Raw genomic sequence first — 16,228 nt, 5'->3', positions numbered from 1 at the left:
CAAGAGTTTCAACAGTTCATTATTGTGCATACAACCATATCACTCCACCTGCTCTTTGAAACCCTCTAATATTGCAAATGTTGAACAAACACGAATAAACCTTCACATTTGGGGATTCTATTGATTTTGACTTGACAACTGTAAGCTTCTCTTTACTGTATTTAGGGGCTGGCAGTGTGTCTGAAGGTTTATCTCTGTTCTCTGTTCTTAATCTGTTGGCAGCAGTGAGTGACCCCAGCAGTGAGTGACCCTGTGCCATCGCACATGGCATCAGCATTAATATTGGTCGTCTCAGTTCACTTAATAGATACTAGCTGCCCGTGCTGTCTGTGCTTACTGTGCACAGACATCTTCTCAACCCTATTTTGAGCGTTGGTAATCCTCTAAAACCAGATTTACTATAATAAGCTTGCTGATCTTCGATAGCGTGGTTGGTTTAAAAACCACTACGGTCTTTACTTTATAGTACCCGAAATCCTCTATTGGCAGTTCAGGGGTCACAACGGCTGGTTAAATGTGTATTTATCCATTAAGGATCGGCGGGACTTTTATATAGTCCAATCACACTTAGATGCCAGAGATGTAAAATAACTGCTTCTTTTTATCTTACGGCTTGAGTTTATGTAATCAGATTGATGATTATGTTCTGTTCTAGGAAATTATTTTATAACCTTAATCCTCTTAAAGCATAACACCTGTTCTGGCATTGAAAGTAAAAACAAACATGTCTGCCTGCTCGCCTTACTGCATGTTGATCACACAGAAGACATTTGAGTTATTTTAAACCAAGCCGTTTGATCACAGGCTGGAATGAGTTGGAAATGGTTTTATTCTTATGATATGTTTGGCGAGGAAAGTCAATTTATTTAAACAGATCATCTCTTTACAGCTAAACTCCATGTCATTTTTATCAAATGCATATTAAGTATTTTGATAAAATAACTAAAATGCTGAAAAACACACACACACACACACATGCCCGCACATACACATGCACACGCACACGTGCACACACACACACACACACACACACACACACACACACACACACACACACACACACACACACACACACACACACACACACACACACACACACACACACACACACACACACACACACACACACGATCTGTCTGCCTAATTCTGAGGTCAATGAGTTGGCAGGAAATGTACTTCTGCAGACAACATCATATTTCGGTCCTCCACATTTCTTTGTGAGCAATAAAATATATTCAGGGTAGTTTAGGCTACATCTGAACTAGCTTTTGCTAATACCTGTTACTTAATATACCAGGAAAACCACTGTAATCTCTTACCAATCAAACCCTTTTTGTATAGGTAGCCTACTGTATACAGAGTAGGGGATGATCCATTTAGTCTCTTAAATCTTTTCAGCAAATGTTGAGTTGATGCAATTTGTTCCTTAACCGGATTAATTGCTAAACTGTTTCATTTTTGAATACCTGAGAATTGATAAAAGTACTTAAAAGTACTTTCAAAATGCCACACTAACACGCCAAGACCTTGAAGAACACCATAGAAATTAAATCCTGCACTGATTAAGTATCAAAAACGTCCCTGCAAAGATTGTAGTTTTCTTTTTGCCATAATATAATGCGAGCACTCAGTAATCCCGTTTACTGTCAATATAACTAGTAAAGCCATACATCCTCTGAATGTCATGGGTGTAGTTTGTGCTTGTCAAGTTTTAATGAAGTTATGATTATTTTGGAACTAAAAAAACCTCAGTGAGATCAAGTTTCAACAAGTGGTCTCAATCAAATGAAAGGGCTACTTTAGGGACTATCAATATAACACATGATTACAATTGGGCTCATTGAATCCATCAGAGTGAGACTTTCCATGGCCGTTTAGTATGCACAACTTTTTATAGGCAACAATAACACATTTATACTGCATGCCAAAACTGCATGGTTTTTGCTTCAAAGTTGATTTTTCAAAAAAGGGTAGCAAAAGACCCCATAAAGGAGATATAATAAACATGAGGACAAAATAAAAATAAATGAATATTGAGAATGCATATAGGTCTTTTATTAATAATACTAAGTATGATAATTTCTCATTTTATTATATTTTATCTGAAGTGTAAAGTCATTCATCCCAAGTTTCATCAGTATTTGTAACTCAACAAAGTGTCATAGCATATGTTTGCCATAGACGTGAACTGTTTAATAGAATAGATTGTTATTCAAATCGACTTCAGCATCCCTTATTGACCAACCCCAACAGTAACACCATTCATTACTTCAGCAACATCATTATTAGAATTTCAGAAGGAAATAATATCTAGAACTTTCAAAATATTGTTCTCCTTTAAATGTTGATATACAACTTAAAATCCCCACCTCCCCCCAAAAAAGAAATGTATGTGTTTGTAGCTCAGACATATTTCCTAGCATGTCTGTGTTTTAAATAGGATTAGGTGGTTCCAAGAATAATTCCCTTTGTTAATTCCCTGAGGAATCCAAGAAATACGTGATAAACTTAAATAGTTGGCATACTACTGTATGTCACATAGTATATGTGGCATGGCATGGCTTATGTGTGCACATTTAGATTTGTTTGTATGCATCAAACATGTGACGATGCAGGTGCAAATATAAAATGTATATATATATATAAATAGTTATGTAAATACCTGACTAAAGAGCAAACTAGAAAAAAATATGATAAAATAAAGTTAGTATGGAAAAAAAAGAATACACTTTGACTTCCAGCTCCATGGCAGAACTCTTTATTAAAACCTGCAAACTCTAAGAGTCAAGAGATCAAAGGGGCTTCCTTTGTCACGCATAAGAGTTACCGATCCGTGGAAACAATAACCAAGCCCACTTCAGTCATATAGCATGCAATGTCTTGCACTTCTTGGAAGACTCCTGTAGTTATCCAATTAAGGAGTTATGTCCTCTTTTGGCTGTGCCAGGATTTACAGATTACGGTGTTTGTTGCATGCTATTTCAGCCGGACCTCAGTGCTGCAGAGCTCTGTAGGAAGTCTATTCTCTCTCGTCTCAGCCTCACCACTGGCTCTTTGCTGGATTCTGGACTAAATTACATCTCTGAAGGGAATAATGGGTGCCGCATACCCCACCTTGGATGATATCCTGGAGGAGGACATGCATCATTGGTACACCAAATTCATGAAGGAGTCCCCTTCAGGACTCATAACGCTCTTTGAGCTCAGGACTATGCTCGACATGAACGGAATGACAGAGGAGGCCAGCAGCTACGTGGAACAGGTCTTCCTTACCTTTGACATGGATAGGGTAAGAAATCACCTGAGTTTGTATTCACTGCCCAGGTGACAGTGGATATTGTGATTGTCTGCTAACAATTTTCCAACTGACAAGACAGTTGCTTGCGAATTCCTAATGCATGTACTTTGTTGAATAAATCAAATCAGTTCTTTGGTAATGTAGACCCGAAACGTTCTGTTGGAAAACAAGAGTTTTCCTGCATTATTTAAAATTATTTTACGTGAATAGTGTAGAATTGTTATAAATGCTACCAGTTGAAGTCTCTAGATCAATTGAGGTTAAACTCTCTAGTCTTTGATTCCTGACGTCTTTCATAAAGCTTAAAACCAAAGAATGCATAGAATGATAAACTGATAGATTAAACCGTTTTATTTAGAAAACCTTCATTGAAAAAATACCTTTTGTTGTTGCTGATTAATCAAATTGATTCATAATCCTATTCATAATTGTACTTTTGATGTGTCCTTTTGCAGGATGGCTATATAGACTTTGTGGAATACATCGCAGCAATTAGTTTATTGCTGAAAGGAGAAATTAACCAGAAACTCAAGTGGTACTTCAAACTCTTTGATCAGGATGGAAATGGGAAAATTGACAAGGAGGAATTAGAGACCATATTCAAGGTGTGTTTTCTTTCTTTAGTCATAGTAGTCATTTTAGAGACTGTATTCTTAAATATCACTCAATATAAAGACTCCTATTTAGGGTTAGCATTCAGGAGCTTAATGAGGAAAGGCGCAGTGTTTAATCAAATTAATGATTAACCTTTGCCAGTGTCGATTTAACTAACCATTAACTGTAACTCCTTCAACAGGCTATTCAAGATATCACCAGAAGTTATGACGTCCCTCCAGAAGAAATTGTAACTCTTATATATGAGAAGATTGATGTCAACGGAGAAGGTCAGAACTATAGTCAATCCATGACTAATGTAATGATTTCATAGCCAAGAAAAAGACAATAGTGTTATTTAGAAATAATGTCTCCATAACTCTAGTAGTCGTGAAATATCCTAATATATGATTTCTTATACCCATTTGTACACACATGTTTACAATGTGTTCATGCCATTTCCATCTTATCTACGTGTCTCCTCAGGTGAGCTGACCCTGGAGGAGTTCATCAGTGGAGCCCACGAACATCCCGACATTATGGACATGCTTGGCAAGATGATGGATCTTACAAACGTCTTGGAAATTATCCTGAACGGTCAAACGAAGAGAGCTATAAACTGAACGTGAAATCAACAAGCTGGATTGTGTGGAAAATTGTGATTGCGCTTTTCGAAAGGATTTTCAGAATGCAGCCGTGTTTAGGAAAGAATGTACTGTATGTCCTTGATGGTTAAAGAGCAAAGTCCCACCTCAAACTGCACTGAACTGAATTAACTGAGTGAGCAGCCCCACACAAATATGATGTCACTGTATGTCGCTTGAGGGAAGCAGCGAAACTGTCCCCTCTGCTTGTGCTCTCACATTTCTTGAGCAGTGGCCCTCCAGCTTTGTTACATTTTACAACATTTTAACAAGCTGCGTGTTTCGTGAGTCTCTCAGTGAAGGAGGACACATCTGCGTTCAGGTTCCTACAGTATGGCTTGAGTAGATGATGCAAAACGTGATGAATGAATCCCTTTGACTCTTGGTTTACAGAACTGTCCGGCACAAGAAGACAACTGCCAAAATCTTTGTTAATTTTGTTACAAACTTCATTAGAGAAAACACTCCCTATGTCAGACATAATTACGCATTTGGGTAATAGCATGTTAACACTATTCAAAACTATCCCGAGACTGTTCAATCTAGTTGATTTTGTGTTGTTGTTCATGTGAAATGTGCATAAAACTACACTGTTGCTTGTATATAAATTGGATGGTATCTGACTATCCATGTAGTTACTGCATGTACAAATATTTAACATGAAATGTTTTGCTTTATTATATTTGACAATTAATTAGGTTACAATGTTGCCTTAAAATTACAAAAAAATGTTGAAATTCTTTTTTTCCCCCCTTAAAAAAGAGCAGTTTTTTTAATATTGTATTAGTCTTCCTTTTTTCACAGAGTAAGATACAGATGTACATGTAGGGCTGCCACAATATCAGATTTATATTACATGTTACGATACATTTTGAAAAAATAAAATCATTAAAATGAATAATGATATCTTTCAAATTCCTCTTTAACTTTGGTTAAATGTGTGCACTTGGGAAAGGGAGAACAATTAAAGTTAGAAAGAAACAGAAAGGATCTAGAAGCACTGGATTACACTTGGTTTACATATTATAATGTATATATTGTGTATTATATATATGATATTAATATTGTGTTTTCAAATTAGGTAATAATTCTGTCTTATAATCGGTGTCTTCTACTGTATGTTGCTATGTTTACTCGATGGTTGACATTGTAATATCTCAGAAACGGCTATCATTCTAAACAATAAATCTGTGTTTTTATGTGACAATAATTGGTCTTTTGTGTTTCTGGTGGTGCTTGGCTATTCTTCAGAACTACCTGCCAATGGACAAACTGTCTCAACCATTTCTCAATTGCTGTTAGTTTAGTAGGATCATATTTAAGATACATTTTATTTTTTAAGAATAATCATTCAAGTTCTCTTTGCCTATTCAAATGGATAAACAACAGCAGAAGTTCAGCAGTTCTCGAAGATGACCTGCAAATGGAAACAGAACTAACCTGAGGCAAAAAAACAACATGCCTCAGCTAAATGTAATTTAAATGATTGAATACAAAAATAAAATAATGTTGTTGTCAGGCAAACACAGTGATCTACATTGTTAAAGTGTTGAGAGAGGTTCATTTAGGTACATAGTGGTCAGACATTAGTATGACTTTGGGTTGTGTAAATCAAATAAAGATAAGAGTTTGACTCCACATAGCACCCGACCCGCTCCGAAATGCCTCGGCTGATGCAATGATGTAACTGCATGGATCAACCCACCTGTGCTCTTTGTATAAATTCCCCAGTTGTGCTCTCATGTCTTTGCACTGCACACGGCGTTCTACTGTCGACCACCACAGCACAGAAACAGCCAACCACATCCAACTGGAACCATGCAGTCTGCCGAAGCCACATTCAACAAAAACAGCCTCCTCTTGGCTCTGAGACGGTACAGCTCAGCCGTCTGTGACATGGAGCAGACCATTCTCCTGCCCAGCCTGCTGCGAGACGTCCCCTCCGATGACCTCTGGGACTGTGAGGCAGCAGAGGAGTCCTGCACAGACCTGTATAGCAACTACCTGATGCTCAAGGCCATAAGAAACACCGCAGAGAGCAACCTGGTTCGCCTGGATGACCACAAGGCCAAGAACACAGCGCTCAACAAGACCCTGGAGACTCTGTTGGACACTGATCCAGAGGCTCTCTTTGGCTTCCACCTCAGAGGACTATTTTCTGTGATGAGTGACCTCACCAAGAAGACTCAGAGTCTCACTGACAAATATATGGACATTATTGGAGTGGCAAATTAGAAAAACATGTAAGACTTAGTTGGACATTAAGCTAAATATCTGGTGATTTTAAAATGTGCTGTACATGTAACAGCCAAGAAGTAACAGTCACATGATTGTCACAAACTGTTTACATTCAGTGACCCAATTCCTGTAACTAAATGATATGGAACAACTGTGCTTTGTCAATGTTAACCACATCTATCTATTCATTTGCGAACTGTAATAGCCCATTGGAAATTATGGTTGAAGATATAAAAGGTTGACTGATTAAAAGAACATGAAACAACAGAGCTGTGTTCTAGGATTGATTTATGTACAAACACTCATTATGTCTATGCTTCTGAATAATGAGAACATTTTAAACTTGGGTATTTATTTTATTACATAACAATATTTTTGTACAATAGTTGACAGAAAGATTTCACAAAAAGACCACTGAAGACAGATGGTAGTCTAAAAGTGTTTTCTCCCTCCCTTCCTCTTCCATCTCATCAGACGGCAGACGCCAATTAGCGAATGGGAATGAAAGGCTCGACAATCTCGGCAAAGGTCCTTTTGTCTGGTGGGATGACAAAAACAGAAAGAAAACATTTGAATCCACATAAACATGGGTCACAATGTTTATACTTAATGTGAAGACTTAAAAATCTCAAAGTGAACATCAAGCACGACAGAAAGAACGGCACAAATACACAGCATGGGGCTTCATATCCTCGTATTATCCTGTTTTATAATTGTGGTCTGTAACTAGCATATAATCGTCCTAAGTGATGATGAAATATATGATAAAAGGAAGTAATAAAATATGCATTTGAATGCCAAAATATATTCAGAAAAGGGCACTGCAGTGGATAGAATGGGACTAATCAGTGTAATTGTTAAATATTAATGAACATGCATAGAAAAAACATGGAGCACTGTCGGGGGTCTTTTGGAAGAGCAAAAACACTGATATTTCACTTACCCTTTGCAACAAAATCATCTGGGTGCAGTTTGATATACTCTTTCATATCTCGTTCAACTTTGGCATAATGGTAATGTTCTCTTTTTGTCACATGGTAGCCGACGTACCAACCAATTGTTGTCATTAGGACAAGTCGGTGAACACCTTAAAACAAGAAAATGGACATGGATGAGTGTCATTTAAGCACACAACACAATGCATACATGTAAAGGTTAGCATTGAAAGAATAAATACAAGCGTTCATTGTGCCTTTCAAATTAAGAAGTGCTACCTTGTTCTTAAATTAAGTCAAATTCAAAGACATAAAGAAATAAATCAAGCATAAGGATAACCCACCAGATTGAGTATATAGTTTGGATCTTAAGCGCTTTGAGCACCAGGAAAAGTGCTATATAAATGCCATGTATTATTATCATTATCTAAAAGAAAAAGAGCACCAAAGAACAGACACTGGAAATGTTGTTGAGTGAGTTTATTGTTAATATTGACTTAAGTAAGGCTGATATGATGAATGTTTACAGTATGTCTGCCTAGCATAGGAGATGTGTAACCTTTTAAAACGTTCGGCTGCGACTGCTCTGCAATGACACACAATGTTGACTCTCATAAGTGCACCATGTCAGGGCAGGGTTTTTTATACATTATAATAATAATAATAAACTTTATTTATATGGCACCTTTCCAAACATAGTTACAAAGTGCTTTCACTTAAAAATACACAGAGAGCAAGCGGATTAAACAACAACATCTAAACATAAGAAAACATAGTAAAACACATAGGAAATAATAATTTAAAAACATAGATAGAATAAGAATTAATACAAAATAAATGATGATTAAATGTTGCATAATGCTTGAGAGGAAAGAGCAGCTCTGTAGAGAAGCTAAAGTCTGAAAGCCTGCTAACAAACATGCTAACCTGATTTCAGAGGTGGCTTGTGGTTGATGGCATTGTGGAACATCGAAGCAAGTCCGGCTGAAAACGCCAGCCACGCCGAGTTTATGTTGAAGAGGGACGGGGGAGGGAGATCCTTCGCCTCCTCCGGTAAGAACCACATGATGACAATTCTCCCCTTTTACTCAGAAATATGAGTGACCTACCGACTAGCTTCCTTTACCTCTCGTAGGAAGTCAAGGACGTGCTGTGCAACCGCATGAAACCTCCGGGTACAACACATGAGAACCGCTTCAGTTCCGAATATCTTGTTTCCTAGCAACCAATGCCAGAAGGTACAACTTTACATTGAGCAATAAATGTGATTTAACTTCAACGATTTTACATTAATTAGATGTTATATGAAATAACATATTCACATACATACATAAAGGGTTTATTTACATTAAACCTCTTATAACGTTACAGTATGTGGGCTCGCTGTAAGCAACTCTATTTAAACTACTGTCCTTGGTTGCCTTGTATAAAACAGATAGCTTTTGAAAAATAAATATAAATAAATACATTAGGACCATACGAGTTGAACTTTCATTTCATTTCATTTCAAACCTTTATTTATACAGATACAATCCCATTGAGATCATTGATCTCTTTTCCAAGGGAGACCTGCTCAAGTAGTTCCACATGAAACATAAAAACATAAATAGAACAACAAAAGGACATCATACACAGCATCATTTACAAAATTATCCACATAAACAGGTACCAATAGCTTCCGATTGAGTAGCATCCAACCGAGCTTTAAAAACATTTAGTGGCACCAGATTGTTCAGTTTCCATTTAATTTGCAAATGCTAACTTTGTTAGCATTTATCGCCATATTAGCAACGGTAGGCTAACAATGTAGTCGTACCACTGCGAGTACACTACTATGTTCAGTAGCTAAGCAAGTAGGCTAGTTGTAACGTTAGTTAGTTCGTTAATTCTCTAATTAGTTAGTTAGTTAGTAAGTTAAAACTTATAAGAATAACACCGAGGTGCAGTAGCCCTACTTAAATTGATCATATATGTAGGCTATTTTTCAACTTCTTTGATTCACCAAAGTGAAATACTAAACAAATGTAGGCCTAGACTATGTAGCAAATACATAAAGTAAAGGAATAGTGCAGTATTAGAACACAATACAAATTGGGTTATACACATGGCAGGAGCTCATTAATGAATCACAGTTGTCATGTTATACGTTTCAATTGTTTTTGTTTTTATTTATTTTTTCTATTTTTCACCGTGAATAGATTTCTAATTAAGATATCTTGATACATAGTGAAGAGAAGGCCCGAACATTTGCATTAGGGTGATTTTATTCTCTAGATGCATTGAGTGATGTTGTTATCTTTGCATGTGAACTGATGACATCATCTGAGTGCAGTCCTCCTCCTCCTCCTCCTCCTCCTCCATAGACAGGCTGATGCTGCTGAGCTGCTGAGGATACACAGCCAGAGGAAATATGCTCTGCCCAGCAGTGGCTTTGCCTGTTTGATGAGGTGACCTATGCATACCAAGTGTTTTTAAATCCGGGTTATCCCCTTGTTTTTGGTAAGTAAAAGCTATTTCTCGATTCGTAGAGTTGATTTATATCTCTCCTGCATCTACAGATTTTAGCCAAAATGGCTAGTTGCACGGTAGCTGCTAGATGCTACCTTCGCTAGCTTCGCCCTAATGGCCATCGACTGAGGCTGAAAGCGAATCATTATGGGGAAGAAATGTAACGGTAACTCAGATTCTGTCTGTGCAAAATGTGCAATAATGTTGATTTGCATTACAAAACAAGTTTAAAAAAAGGGCGGAAGAGGAAATGCGACACAGGCAACAAATTGTATGCAAATTATTTCAGTAATTGTAACTATAGAATATGGACCATTGTATTCAGGGTGCCATTCAGGGTTTTGCATCGTCTGGCAAGCAACAGTTTGATTTATTCTGTTATCTTTTACAATGAGGTATTTCGTTTTCACGCACGAATAGGCCCCTCTCAATGCTGCTGTCGGAGCAAATGTAACGGTATCTATTGCAGAGAAAACTAAAGTTGTATTTTACTATCCATTACATGCATCTCACTGTGTAATGTGTGGACACTGACTGAAGCAACAGACCCGTCAGCTACCGATATGCGTTTAATATTGCAGATTAATCTTTCCGACAGTGTCTCCAGCCTCCGTGGCTCCGTTATAACCCAAAAAGGGTGCACGACTACCCCCTGACAACTGCTAAGCAAAACTATTAGGAAATGAGGGGACCAAAAATGTCCTCTTTGTGGTCAGTGGCTTTAATGATAGACTATAAAAAACAAGTTAAGAATGTGTATTTTATGACATATGAAACCAGAATCAAGGAGGGGCAACTAGAACATGAATTACCTTATTAGAATACTGATACTTGTTGAACGTAATCAGTAGTTTTGAGTATTTAAAATAAAAATATATCAGCCATTTTCCAGTGCTGTTAGTGTATTACCGTATGTTACAGAGCTAGATCAGAATTAAAATGTACATTCTGAAACTCTGAACAAGGGCATATTTAACTAAAAAGTGAAGGTTATTCAGCTCAAATGTAAGCTGTTGCCCTCCTGAGGATGCAATGGTTAATTGTTTCCTCAGCATTTTAACTGTCTAACTTCAGGACTTTTCAGAATTGTGCCAGTAGCATCAGCATCCACTATAAGGGGATCCACTTGGACACATGCAATGCAGTGATTTCATGTTCAAAGTTACTTATACCCCATTGTTTCCTTTTATTTTTTTAAGGTTTATCATGAGCATGGAAGATTATGACTACCTGTTCAAAATAGTTCTGATTGGAAATGCTGGAGTTGGGAAGACATGTCTTGTCCGGCGCTTTACTCAGGTTTGTATGATTCTGAGTTTATGAGTTTGAAGTAATTCATTTACAGAGTAACATACTCTCTATTTCTGTTTTCATTGTAGGGCCTTTTCCCACCTGGACAAGGGGCTACTATTGGAGTGGATTTCATGATTAAAACAGTGGAAATCAAAGGGGAGAAGGTCAAGGTACCCAGACTTTGAAACATTGTTTTATACAAAATCAGATTCCTTTGTGTTTTGTAAACAATTGGATGGAAAGTTGCTGATTTCTTATACTTTGTTTTCCAGCTGCAGATATGGGACACAGCTGGGCAGGAGAGATTCCGCTCCATCACTCAGAGTTATTACCGTAGTGCCAACGCCCTCATTCTCACGTACGACATTACCTGTGAGGACTCCTTCAGGTGCCTTCCAGAGTGGTTGAGGGAGATCGAGCAGTATGCCAACACCACCGTGGTGACTATATTAGTCGGTAAGAAGCTTTACTTTTCACTTGAATAATTTACATTACATTACATTGCATAATAAGGGTCCTTTATTTATTTAGTGTTTTTCATTAGAACACTGTACAAAATAGTGTGTGCTTGATTTGACTGATTTTCACTTACATTCAAACTTAATTGAACATACATTTTGTTGTGTGGTTTTCACTTCATAATAATTGTATTTTAATACAAATATTAGACACTGTCTTTGCCTAAATGCATCATCACACACAAGCATTCAAATACCTCCACTTTCATTATGGGAAGCCATTTTAGTTTTAATTTAATATCCTTGATATTATACGGCAGTTTCGCCCACTAGTTGGCTCTTTGTCAACACTAGTCTGACATTTGGTCACTCTAGATTGGCATTCTGTCTTACTAGTTGAACAAAAACTCGTGCTAGTCAGTCTTTTGCAGCAACTAGTGGCATTTTTCTCCAACAAGTTCCAACATAAGCCCTAATAGTGATGCAAGGCACCGCACTAGTGCCACTCTAACTCTAACTACTGACATGAAAACAAGTGAACATCTTCAGCCTCACTCGTAAACTAATAATGTTAAAAGACACTCAAAACAGTGTGACTGTTGAGGATTTTGAATTATACTAGTTCAACTAGTAACTAAACTAACTAACCAACTAACCGTGAGCCTCACCACTTTAATATTAATCTAAAACGGGGCTTCAAACAGTTAACTAGTAACACTTTTACCTTAACTAGGTAACCAGTTGATAAAAGTGTGTACAACTAGTAAAGCCAAAACAAACGCCTTCTAGTTGACTAGTGAGCATTTTGGCTCACACCAGTACATCTAGTGAAATAACTGCTGCTGTTATCAAGAATATGAAATCAACACTTCAACTATTTGCCATACTTCCATCCCCACCCCCTGATGAACACACAAACTGTGTTGTGATACTTGTCACATGTGATGACAGATAAATGCTCTATGTCTTACAGGTAACAAAATAGATCTGTCAGAGAAGAGAGAGGTCCTGAGACAGAGGGCTGAAGACTTCGCTGAGTCTCAGAGCATGCTGTATCTGGAGACCTCAGCCAAAGAGTCCGACAATGTTGAGAAACTTTTCCTGGACCTGGCCTGCGAACTCATTCGAGAGGCCAAACAGAACAAGTTGGATAACAATGACAATGCCCCAATGCCCGGCGAGGGTAAAGCCATCAGTTACTTGACCTGCTGCAACATCAATTAGAGAGGGCTCAGCACATGGTAACTTAGTAGTCATTGACTGTAGAGGACACATGGCAGAGCCCCAATGCCTAGGTCCCTCTAAGATGGCAGAAAGCCACTTCTTAGTCATTTCTAGCCCCATGCCTTTTTTTAAGCTCTACACGGAAGTAAGTCAACTTTAGTTTGGCCTTGCAGGAACCAGCATTTTAGATGCTGTCGTTCTGGAGATATTGTCAGCCATGCAACAGGATGTATAGTTTTCTGCCTGTTGCATCCAGGAATATAAGTAGGGCTCCATTTGTCCTTCTTAATGGTCAAATGGCAGATTTATTTTTGCTGTTTGGGCTTTAGTATCCATTTTCAATAAACATTTATTTTCACCAGCAGTATTATGTGACTAAAAGGTTATACCAGGTATTTTGTTACAGATTCCAAATAGCTGACAACAAGTGTCATGATCATTGGAGGTTATCAGTAAATGATAACAATATGTTTACATACAGTACGCTTTTCAGATGACCAAGTCTGATCAAGTTGCAAAAAGGTTTTTCAAACTTGCCCTAAAATCTTCTGAACAATCATTTATTCCCCGCTAGGTTCTTTTCTGCTCTGAGAACTGCATACAATTTGTATCTAATTTATGTGTAGTTATTTGCACCCGTCATAACAAACTGAAATATTTGTTTCCAATATAGGATTTCTACTTGCTGCTAAAATATTTCTTTTGTGTCGGATAACATTAATTGAAACACATATAATTGCTACATTGACACATTATTATGTGACATTTTCTTTTTTTTAGCATACATGCATTGCTTCGATTAGTCTGTTGATATGATATAAAGCATTTGGAAAGGCCTCAGATATTGGCAATCATCAGTAGAAAATATAAACATTTTAATTAATTGACTTTTTTATTTGTCTGTCAGCTGTTTCTTTTACCCATAGACGTAAATATTTCTCTGCCTTTGTGGTTGCTGCCTAGCCATGCAATTGTATCACTTCTTATTTGTTTGAAGGGATATGTTCATGTAGTTTCGTATAAATTGTTGTACTTCATATTCTTTTAATGTGACATTTCTTGATTGTCCAGCATGTATTGCCATCATTTGTAGTGTCTAACTTTATCTTTTTATATATTTGCCATAACTGTAATGTACTGTATTGCACACTGCCATATACTGCACAGTTATTATTTTATTGTAACATTATGTCTTTTGTTGTACGGACTTGTTGTACACCTTGGCACTTTGCTTTTATACTTATTATTTTCTGTAATCCCTTCGTACAACCGGCGAGCATTTTGTTTTGCCTTTTTACCTAGATTTAACAGCAGTGATTTATTGTTAATCCCATCTCCTTGTCAACACAATATGGGAAATTGGAGGAAAACGCTATTGGGATGTTGTGCTTATTTTCCTTTATGTGTACAAAATAACTCCTAAAAAAATTAATCTGTATAACATTAAATAATTACACTAAATAGTGTGTATTTGTCATGTTATTGCTTATGGCCAATCATTGTCATGTACTGCCTTCGTGCGGCGACAACGAGTTACTACACCTATATTGAAAGTTTTATTTTGAAAGACATTACCGGAAGTGGTAGTATGCCATAATGTCGATGCAGGTGTGGCTAATTGTATGTTGCAGTTCCTTGCAGTGACCACTAGAGGGTAAGCAAACCATCGTAATAATAATAATACATTTATTTTGGGGGGCGCCTTTCATAACACCCAAGGACACCTTACAGGGCATAGGGGCAATATAGGGAACAATTAAAACAGTGGATTTAGTAAAGTAAATCTAAGTAGATCGTGATTAAAATCAACACAGACTTAGCCTATAGGGTTTTCCCCAGTTGTCACAGGTATAAACAGCATCACAGAATATATATTCTTTAGAGGAGTCAATAATCAATTTATGTTCAAGTATGTTATCATGGATGCATTTATGCTAACTTGACTTGATTGCAGTTCCTTGTTGTGCCCACTAGAGGGCTTAAACCGTCGTTTTTTAATGTAGCCTACTATTGAATAAACATTTTCTAGCATCAAAGATGACTCCAGAGGAACTGCTAATGCTTTTTTTAACCTGTTAGGCCCCAAGCCTGTAGATAATTTATTCAGGCTATGCAATTTAGAAATATAACGCAGCGTCCACACTGCGGTGTGCGTTGAAGCTTGCAGGTGAGCTTGTCTGAAACTCGACCAACAACCAATCACATTAATCTCCCGCCCCAGACACACAAGCACGCGGTTTGATTGGCTAGAGCTTGTACTGGCATATGATTTGATTGGCTAACGCTTCCACCGAAGCTTCAAAAGTTGAACATTGCTCAACTTTTGAAGCGAGCAACATTCTCTTCACCTGCACCAGAGCCCTAGGGCTCTGACCTCTATGGCTCTGACCTGCACTAGTGGCCGTATCAAAGCCGTGATTGGTCAAAGCCATGATTGGTCTGATGTCGATTCATTGCAACGGTGTCGGGTTACAGACGTGCTCCCCTTGTCACTAGTGCGCACTGGTGATTTTAAATATAGGTAATCTCCACATTATCATATTCACAAAACTATTGAATGTTAATGAAACACATATTTGTTAAAAACAATTGTGTAAGATTTAAACTATTATGGTAAAGAAATGTGTAAAGAAACAGAATAGTTGCATAGGCTACTTGATTTTCCATTCCGTCATAGACTTTCACTATAAAAGTCTTACATTATCAGAGGTTTAATAAATATAGCCTACACCGTGGCAACACAACGGGGATTAATCATAGACTGTATGATTAATGCGTGTGACAAACGTAACATGGCCTCGTTAGTGATAGATGCGTGCTTTGAACTTGTTTGGTATATTACTTTGAATGGGGCCCGTTCTCATTTCATCAAATCCCCCTCCTCGACTCCTCGACTCCTCGGTCCTCCGGTAGTGACCCGGAAATGAATTTTAGCGTGCCATGTTGAAGGACATCTCATGCATGGATGTATAATAAGAACTGGATACAGCGTGGGAGGCGGGGCCTCATTCATTCCTATGAGAGTTGCTCATTGGC

The 16,228-nt window shown here is 37.6% G+C and overlaps 4 protein-coding genes across 4 annotated transcripts; 3 read left to right on the top strand and 1 right to left on the bottom strand.

Annotated features, from left to right (window-relative positions):
* The first annotated feature begins 3,094 nt into the window (after window positions 1-3,094).
* guca1c (guanylate cyclase activator 1C) lies at window positions 3,095-4,515 on the top strand. The gene is made up of 4 exons (XM_034098161.1): window positions 3,095-3,289; window positions 3,754-3,903; window positions 4,095-4,182; window positions 4,379-4,515. Exons 1-4 carry the CDS (start codon window positions 3,095-3,097, stop codon window positions 4,513-4,515), a joined length of 570 nt encoding a protein of 189 aa, XP_033954052.1.
* Window positions 4,516-6,271: 1,756 nt separating this feature from the next.
* On the top strand, window positions 6,272-7,041 carry thrsp (thyroid hormone responsive). Its single transcript, XM_034097401.2, has one exon. The coding sequence runs from the start codon at window positions 6,355-6,357 to the stop codon at window positions 6,769-6,771; it is 417 nt and encodes a 138-aa protein (XP_033953292.1). The 5' UTR covers window positions 6,272-6,354; the 3' UTR covers window positions 6,772-7,041.
* Window positions 7,042-7,109: 68 nt separating this feature from the next.
* ndufc2 (NADH:ubiquinone oxidoreductase subunit C2) lies at window positions 7,110-8,883 on the bottom strand. Its single transcript, XM_034097402.2, has 3 exons — window positions 8,637-8,883; window positions 7,718-7,861; window positions 7,110-7,312 (listed from the first exon to the last, which is right to left on the bottom strand). Exons 1-3 carry the CDS (start codon window positions 8,773-8,775, stop codon window positions 7,263-7,265), a joined length of 333 nt encoding a protein of 110 aa, XP_033953293.1. The 5' UTR covers window positions 8,776-8,883; the 3' UTR covers window positions 7,110-7,262.
* A 1,173-nt stretch (window positions 8,884-10,056) lies between these two features.
* On the top strand, window positions 10,057-14,653 carry rab30 (RAB30, member RAS oncogene family). Its single transcript, XM_034097857.2, has 5 exons — window positions 10,057-10,208; window positions 11,417-11,516; window positions 11,597-11,680; window positions 11,783-11,966; window positions 12,942-14,653. The coding sequence occupies exons 2-5, from the start codon at window positions 11,424-11,426 to the stop codon at window positions 13,190-13,192; spliced, it is 612 nt and encodes a 203-aa protein (XP_033953748.1). The 5' UTR covers window positions 10,057-10,208; window positions 11,417-11,423; the 3' UTR covers window positions 13,193-14,653.
* Window positions 14,654-16,228: the final 1,575 nt, after the last annotated feature.

This window comes from Pseudochaenichthys georgianus, chromosome 13 (genome assembly GCF_902827115.2).
Source record: "Pseudochaenichthys georgianus chromosome 13, fPseGeo1.2, whole genome shotgun sequence".
NCBI classification, from domain to species: domain Eukaryota; kingdom Metazoa; phylum Chordata; class Actinopteri; order Perciformes; family Channichthyidae; genus Pseudochaenichthys; species Pseudochaenichthys georgianus.
Note: the sequence above shows the minus strand (reverse complement) of the source record. Positions and strands in the feature narration are given on the sequence as shown.

Bases quoted from the DNA above. Each gene is read 5' to 3' on its own strand.
- guca1c (XM_034098161.1), top strand. From the start codon at position 3,095: ATGGGTGCCGCATACCCCACCTTGGATGATATCCTGGAGGAGGACATG. The intron at 3,290-3,753 runs GTAAGAAATCAC...GTCCTTTTGCAG, and splicing joins TTACCTTTGACATGGATAGG to GATGGCTATATAGACTTTGT. The intron at 3,904-4,094 runs GTGTGTTTTCTT...CTCCTTCAACAG, and splicing joins AATTAGAGACCATATTCAAG to GCTATTCAAGATATCACCAG.
- thrsp (XM_034097401.2), top strand. From the start codon at position 6,355: ATGCAGTCTGCCGAAGCCACATTCAACAAAAACAGCCTCCTCTTGGCT.
- ndufc2 (XM_034097402.2), bottom strand. From the start codon at position 8,775: ATGTGGTTCTTACCGGAGGAGGCGAAGGATCTCCCTCCCCCGTCCCTC. The intron at 7,862-8,636 runs GTTAGCATGTTT...TCTTGTTTTAAG, and splicing joins CAAGCCACCTCTGAAATCAG to GTGTTCACCGACTTGTCCTA. The intron at 7,313-7,717 runs GTAAGTGAAATA...TCATCCCACCAG, and splicing joins AGATGATTTTGTTGCAAAGG to ACAAAAGGACCTTTGCCGAG.
- rab30 (XM_034097857.2), top strand. From the start codon at position 11,424: ATGAGCATGGAAGATTATGACTACCTGTTCAAAATAGTTCTGATTGGA. The intron at 11,517-11,596 runs GTTTGTATGATT...TTTTCATTGTAG, and splicing joins TTGTCCGGCGCTTTACTCAG to GGCCTTTTCCCACCTGGACA. The intron at 11,967-12,941 runs GTAAGAAGCTTT...TATGTCTTACAG, and splicing joins CGTGGTGACTATATTAGTCG to GTAACAAAATAGATCTGTCA.